An 8244-nucleotide genomic window follows, 5' to 3' on the forward strand; every position below is an offset into this window, starting at 1 on the left:
GGGGCGTCACAAGCGGTCGGCGGCGCAATGCAGGTGGCTGGCCCTAATGGTGCCACCATTCCTACTTGTCGATCTCCCTGGTGGTGGCTTGTTGGTGGCGTTGTTCTCGCCGGTGCCTCCTCCCTTCAATAATGATGATATTCGTCTTCCCGACCTCCATGTGACGATGGTCTTTCCAGTGACATGGTTCCCCTCTCATGTCTACACCTGCTCCAACAATTTTCGGTGGTATATGCACTTGGTCGGGCGAAATCCCTGGGTGACGACGATCGGCACTGAAAACAGCAATGCCCGAGGGCGCTGGTACCCCCATGGATGTGTTGTCATTACCTTGTATGGACCCTCTCCTTGAGCACCGGTGGAAACAATAGCTCCAGCTAGCTGGACCGGACAATGACAACGTCTTAGCAGTGGCGGAGCTTGGGAGAAAACACTAGAGGGCAAAATACAAGATACAAGTATTTGGGGTGGCAAAAGACCAAAAAAAAAATTCTTCTAAGCGTTCACAAAAAGGAATTCCTTCAGAGCTTGGTAAAAAGCTAGGGGGACGGGGCGGCGCCCCCCCCTGACTTGAACTAAGCTACGGCAGTGCGTCTTAGTGTCGTTCCCTTGTTCGAGGTGCTGCTTGGGCTGCACATGGAGGAGTGCCCGATAAGGAAACTACATATGTTGGTGAGCATGTTGCTCTGGCGAGGACTTCTGCACAGGTCACGGACCTCTAGGCGCAATGTACACCAACGCCGACAAATCCTTATAAGATAGCTACAGTAGATTTTGCCCGGTCATGCATTCTTTCTTCTAGGCACATGGGTGCGAGGTACGTCGGCCTAGGCTATACTGGAGATGTGGTGTTCTTTGAAGGCGCCTAGCAATGGTTGTGACACGGCCTGGTGAGGATGTATATGTGAGAGTATCCCTTATAAATCATGGCATCTACATCCTCCACATTTTGATATTGTACATCTCACTGCTACCCTGGAAATAAACAACGAAGAAACATAGTAAAATAGAAAAATTGACTCAGATTTGTTCAGATTCACATGTATCCAAAAATATCTTATTTTGTAGATACATACGAATCTAGAGAAATCCAAATCAATCAATTTGGGATGGAAGGAGTACATTCTCTAACGGCTGATGTATCGGGTCGTCCATCCTCATATATTTGAAATATATATATGAGTGGGAATATGTATCATGGAATTTAGATGATGTGCTTGAGATGAAAGAGATATAGATGAAGAATCATTTTGCTTGATAAACTATATGGAGACGTAGACGAGTACTTTCATGATCACGTGGAGGCGGTATGGCTAGCACCAACAGTGTTGCAGACAATCCAGCAGTTCTTGTTCTTGCAATATTCGGTGTTTAGACTTATCTGACAAAAAAGGTACGGAACCCCATATATCGTCGCGGTGCATGCTATGGAGAGAAAGGAAAACAATACCGCAACCGAGCTGAACATTCAAGAATGTTGCAAAAGGGGCGGCGGTCTTCCACGGAACTGGTGGTGACGGGAAGACTATCATCCGGTGTGATTTTCTGGCCTACCGTGCAAGTTTTAACCGTCTGTTCCCTGCTTCATGATTCGTGCTGTCTGTTAAACATCTTGTACCTATACCTATCTGTAACTTATTTCCGGTTGAAACTGTTTATGTAATGCACGCAATGATAGTGCGTGACGGTCAGCATAGAGTTCAAGAGAAAGGTAGCAAATGACAAATCATCCACTGATAATCGGGGAGCAGCTGCTACGAAATCGTGTTTCTTCTTCAGAAAAGCTTTACATATGACCTTCTTCCACTTCCTGGTTTTCCACTTCTTTTTTAGCAGAAGATACCTGGTTTTCCGCTGAATAGAGAGATCCGCCGACGTATGCTGGGCCGCGAATATCGCGTTATCTAGGCCCACGGCCCATTATCAGAACACTTTTTTTCTTTTCTTTTTGCAACTAGAGCGACAAGTCGCGGTCTCCGTCCTCCGCCTCCTGAGTTCTGACCTGACCGCCGGCTGCTGCCTCCGCCGCCTCGCCTGCTCCCTTCCCCTAGTCCCGCCCGACCTCGCCGTCGGCCACCAGTGTACGTACCCCAACGTCGCCCCTCGCTCTTCCCCACTTCGCCTATCGCCCGTGTGCCCCGTGTGGTCGCCTCGCGCAGCCCCATCCCAGGCCCCGCGGCTGCTCGTTCAGTTCCTCCCGCCCAGCGCCGCCGCCTGTCGACGATCTACACCCGTACACCGTTTGCTAAGCTATCACTTCTTGAACCACCTGCTGATACCGGGGTGTTCCTCCATCCGATCGTACTAGCGATCTCAACCCTGAAGGAGGCCAAGTACACACCCCAGGTGTTCGAAGAAATGCACCTCTGAACCGTTTCTGGCCCTCCGCGAGACAACCCACTGTCAGCAATGGCTTTTGGGTCCGCCATCGAGAGGAGTGTGGCACGGCCGCTCATGAGGCTGGTGACCATGGGCGGCGCGCCGATCATGCAGCAGCTGCACCTGGAGGAGCGGCTGCTGCGTCGAACCAGCGACAACTGGTGCATCGTCAACGATGGCACGGCGCCTCCCACCATCGTCATGGGCGTCTCCGGGTACGTCCTCTTCGTTGTCATCACCAGTTACTCGCCATTGTTCCCGCGCGCGTGCCTAGTGGAGTTCGGTTTGTTCACGTGGTTTTCGTGTGCCGACAACAGGAAGGTCTCTGAGCTCGTCGAGATACAGCCTGTCCTCCAGGACCGTGTGCCGGTGATAAGGCGGTTCAGTGGAGGCGGCACTGTCATCGTTGATCAGGGGACCGTCTTCGTCACCTTCATATGCAACAAGACCGCTGTCGATGGGTTGCAGCCGTTTCCTCGCGACATCATGACGTGGACAGGCCAGCTCTACGGCAAGGTGTTCCGTGGGTTTGGCGAATTTCACCTGCGTGAAAATGGTATGTCAAAGTAGCAGAGTACTTCATCACTTGCCAGTTTAATCTAACAGTGTTGTTGGTTTTGTTTTAGTCAATGAAAATGTCGGTATTCTTTATGATCCCTTTGACTACACATTTGCGTTTGTGCCGAACTTACTCAAATTTCCATTTTTATTTCTGTTATACTATTTATTGGCTGTACGAAGGTTTGAATACCTTATGGTTTCGCTGTCACCATGTACGGAATTTTGACAATCGCAGAGCAAATGTATTTAGTACTATCTACTAAAATGATCTATGTAATGTGCAACTCTACATGCCATCGATTAAAAGAAAGCCATGGACTCACATATCAGTATATCACCCTAGTAGCATTTTTGATTTTCATTGTACCCATTCATTCTTGTTTGTAAATATCATCTACAAATGTGTTTTGCTCCTTTGTAATTTTTTCGTGTATTGTCTTGCAAGGGTTCCTGAAATGATTTAATGTGTAGCTTTCCTGCTGGTGCTATTGATGTAGACATGAGTTACTATCCTATATCTGACACATCTCCATCCAAATTTACCATTATTTTACAATATTGATCCTGAATATATTTACTGGATATTCTGGGATGACCTTTTGAATGTACTTGTACCGTTTTTTTTCTTCCAGTGCTCAACTTATGTATGCATTTTTTTTTGGCAGACTATGCATTCAGTCATCGAAAGTTTGGTGGAAATGCGCAGTCCATAACAAAAGACCGTTGGGTACATCATACATCATTCTTATGGGATTATGATGTGAAAAATATGAATTATTTAAAGAACCCACAACGTGCTCCTGAATATCGGCAGGTACACAGTTCTCTCCATTATATCTTGCCTTGAACCAACCAGCGTATTAAAATTTCAACCTTTCTAAACAGAACATGGGATTTAGCAACCTTAACTCTGGCTAGTAATTATTTCTGCATATGAGCTTTTATTGTCTGTTATGTTGCCAAATTTGAGGCTGGTCAGTATTGGTATATATGCCCAAAAATAGGAAAGCAAGTTGAGCTATTAGTAGCCATGCAGCAGCATCTTGGCTACTATTTGCTGTTTCCTGAACAACTCAGGGTGACAGGATATGTAAACCACTGAACAGCTGGCGTGTGTATTATTTAGTGGTTTTTCAATCAAGTGATATTGTAGTTTGTACCTAACTGTCAACTGAATTCTTTCAAAAAATATGCACTTCACTAAATCTTGGTGCAATTCTTGGCCCAGTACCCAGGAACAGATTTTACTGATCGGTTACTTCCAGTTATAGAAACATCAGTGATAGTTGCACAGAGAGTCATATTAAAAAAGTGTAAGAGTAGGATTGCAATCTACTATTGTCTGATATTGACACCTGAAGGATGAATAATTGAGGAGTTTCAATAAATATTTGTTTGTATGCTTGAGCATCTCGCTGAAAGCGCTGAGTTGAGTATTGCATACTGGCTTGCGAAATTTCTGGGAATTTTTGCTCTAATGGAAACTGGTTCTGATTTAGAAATGTAGAAAAGTGGTGTGAAGCGTATGTCAGAAAGTGTCATCAAATATCTTGCTAATGTAGGCCTTTTAATTCTTAAGAGTCTTTGAAGGCGAGTCATGGCGATTTCCAAATTAATTGCTTTTTTTTTCCAGGCGAGGAACCACACAGATTTCCTGTGTCGCATGAGCGAGTATATGCCATCACGGTCAGATGTTACTGAAGGGATAACTGCCGCACTTGGAGACCACTTTACAGTCCAACACACAGAGCTAGAAACAGCCCTTTCTGATGACCATGAGTTTGTGCCTTCTACAAAGCTGTTATCGCCGCAGGACTTGCAAGATATTATCTCCACAAAAGAATCCCCTACAGTGGAGAGAGTTCAAGGGTGGCCACGGTCATGAAGACAACTTATTCCGTGACATGATTTTGATGTCACACGGTGAACTCACAGGTTACTAAGATGACTTATTTTGTGACATGTGAAAACTATTGTCATATGATGAACTCGACTTGGAGTTCAGACTTCAGACGACACTTTCCTTACTGTATTTATTGCTTCAATAACCGAAGCATCTTTTGTTGGAGTGAGCTGGGAGCCTGGGACTGTATGAAATATTATTCAGATTTCGGATAGTTGTACGCGCTATATTTATTCTGGCGTACTCTCTCCGTTAGGAATTATAAGGCCAGGGAGCATTTTAAATTTGTTAGAAATTATAAGGCATCTCTCATTTTATTGTCTTTTTCTCTTTTATTAATGCATGTTTTTTCTTTCCATTCTCATATGCATGTGAAACTATTGGTGCATATAGTAATCAGGCATGCCAAGGAAATGGTTGCACCGGGCCACCTGCATCTTGAATTGTCTCTCTCGTGGCGTCATGAATCCTCCGAGTTCGCAACTCCAATCGCGCACACTCACTCGTTCGTCAGCCGTACGTGCGCGTCCTTCTTTTTCTTCGTCAGCTAGTTGAGAGTCACGTACGCCGCCCCGGCCGGCCGGGTCAAGCCATCGCCCAACATGCCGCGTGAGCACCACTGTTCCTTCCGTGCATGCAGGGAACCGACGACGACTGCAGAAGCCCCGCTCGTGCAAGCAAGCTAGGCCCGACTTGGCACTATGAAAAATGCTGACGAAATGCAACTGCGGACGTACTGCAAGCATGGCCATGGGCGGAGCTCCACTAGGGCGGCTGCCCTACTACCTTACATTTCGGGATTCAGATGCATCATTATTTTGGATAATTTAAGCGATCGTACGTAGAAAACGGACTCTGTATAAAAAATGCATGTTTTAGTAAAAACTACGTAAAACTGACTCTAACCCCCCCCCCCCCCCCCCAAAAGACTAGATCTAGCCTACCCGGAAACATCCTCTCTTTTTTTTTTTTTTGCAATAGCCACTTATCAATCTAACAAAACCCGACTCTAAACAATGTACTAGATGGGCTAATTTGGCCAGCTTATGGAGTAGCTGAAACGATTGATAGGAATGCGATGCATTATCTTTTATGGTTCTACTTTGGCTTTGTATATCTTTTTTTATCTAAAATTCTAGTCGTTTAGACAGTCAATGTCTTTGGATAAGGATGTGTGGACATGTTCGCTCAATTGTAGAAACAATGTTGAGAACCCTTCTCGAAACATGTCAATCTGCTTAGAAAATGTCATAATTTAAAGTATGGATGCAATGGTAACATAGTGGAGAAATCAAAAGAAGGGGAAGACACTAGGTCGCTGTTGATTATTTTTACAGCGGGATATGTTCTATATTGCTACATATACTTTATTTTTTCGAGAGTATTGCCAAAGACGTACCATATCTTTATAAAAGGCAGGAATGCAAGTACAAGATATGCTTCAACTCGCTGCGAACAACAAGCGTAGCAAGAACTCCACACACACACACACAAGCTAGTCCGAAGACAGCCACCACGACAACACAACTACAAAGCAAAAGAGCCTGCCCAAAACTGAGAAACATTGCTGCGTCTCGACCGACGCCGGACACCTCCGAAGAACAACCCCCTCCACAGAACTTCTCTCGTCAACGCACCATCCACTCTTTATGCCTAAAAGGAGGTGGCAGGCGGATGGCGGAACTTGAAGAACCTCGGGGAAGGCACCGTCTTGGACTTGCTGCCGACGACGTGCATTGCGCCGCTGCATCTCGAGATTGGACAGCGGTAACACCGGGGGAGTGCAACGAAGAACCTCCAAGCCGTGTCTCCAAACACGATGCTCCCAACAGAGAGACGACATCGAGGACGCCGCCACCGTGCCGATCCTACTCCGAATCTAGGCTTTCACCCGGAGACCCCTACCAACTCCAAGAGAGTGAGGAAAATGGTGACACACCTCGGCGACGCCTCCACCGAGGGATCCGACGCCCACAGGCGTCGTCGCCGCCGGCTCGGCAACTGCCAAGCAGGACTTTCTTCCGGGTCGTCACCAATCCCACACCTCGAAGGGTTGGGGCAGCACCGTCCTGTAGACTCACACCGCTGCCACTGCAGCACCCGCCGTTGTATCCACAAAGCCATGGTCCTCCGACACCACACACTACTGAGAGAAATGCAGCCACTCCACCTCCAACCATGACGAAGAAGTGCAGCCTCCCACCTCCTCCGGCAAGGGCTAGGATCGTCCGCCCCAGTGGTCACCCGTTCCAGGTTCCAGCCATGGACGACCCAACCCTGAAGGCCCAAATCGGGCCCGTGAAGGCCTAGATTGAGCCCGCCCTGATCTCTTGTTTAGAGTTGTTTAATAACTTCTCTTGTCTTGAATCAAGAGACTCATTTTTTAAGTTCAGTTTTTTTCCGAAATGGAGACATTTTCTAGGTTTAGTTCTTTTTCTTCTGAAATGGAGACATTTTCTAGGTTTAGTGGAAATTATTTATGAACTACTTCCTCTGGTCTGAATTAGTTGGCGAAACCAGAGGGTAGCATTTTTTAACACATGATAGTTGATACAATGCCGCACAAATCATGCCTGTTTTAGTTCTCGCCGTCGTCCCAAAGCCATTTTTACCGGGAAATAATGTGGATGCCAGCAATTGAGGAGGTCTACCAGCCAATTGGCAAGCTGTTGGTGACAGTTATGCTTGACAGAAGTCTCAAATCAACTGTGCGTGCGTGCGTGCGCGTCCGTAGATGGATCACACGTCTGCCCGGCCACGCCCGTGTGTCGTGTCGTGTCGTCTAACACTGATTGAGCAAGCGACACCGACATGTTTTTCCCTCACGTGGGTTAGTTCTTCAGTGATTGACCGATCTAGTGAACCAACACACATTCCGTCTCCTCGACCGTTAACTCCACGTCAGGCCCGATGGCTACGGGTATCCGCATCACTGTTGGTCCTTAACGTAGAAGGTCGCCGGTGTAGAAAAGGGAGATCCTAACCGTCCGCGACGGAGCCGGGGGTCCAGATCGATCTCTATCACACGACACAGGCCACAGGGTTGAGTCACCGAGGGTTACGTGCGCATGCTTGGACGGATCGCGTATTGACGCGCAACTGCACGGGCACAGTGTTCCGGTTAGTGACAGGTAGTGGCCATCACACGAGACGCATCACGCTAACTCATACCGGCCAGCAGAAATTATTAATTAATTAACAAGATCGAAGGCAACAAGTTTCATTTTCTTATTGACATTCGTGCAAAGAAAATTGCAAACGATCGGCTGAGGGAGAAGACACAGGCTGGCTATATCGTTTTTCAGCGGAGCTGAGCTGAGACTGAGAGTGGAGTGGAATGAAGCGACCCAGTACTAGCAGAGGTGTTGCTTAATTACACGTGAATACTTCGGTTATCCTCC

The 8244-nt window shown here is 47.0% G+C and overlaps 1 protein-coding gene across 1 annotated transcript; it reads left to right on the forward strand.

Moving 5' to 3' along the window:
* The first annotated feature begins 2325 nt into the window (after positions 1-2325).
* Positions 2326-5139, forward strand: LOC124678035 (lipoate-protein ligase A-like). The gene is made up of 4 exons (XM_047213975.1): positions 2326-2594; positions 2697-2935; positions 3606-3754; positions 4574-5139. Exons 1-4 carry the CDS (start codon positions 2410-2412, stop codon positions 4823-4825), a joined length of 825 nt encoding a protein of 274 aa, XP_047069931.1. The 5' UTR covers positions 2326-2409; the 3' UTR covers positions 4826-5139.
* The last annotated feature ends 3105 nt before the right edge of the window (positions 5140-8244 follow it).

The sequence above is a fragment of the Lolium rigidum genome, chromosome 7 (genome assembly GCF_022539505.1).
Source record: "Lolium rigidum isolate FL_2022 chromosome 7, APGP_CSIRO_Lrig_0.1, whole genome shotgun sequence".
Lineage (NCBI taxonomy): Eukaryota > Viridiplantae > Streptophyta > Magnoliopsida > Poales > Poaceae > Lolium > Lolium rigidum.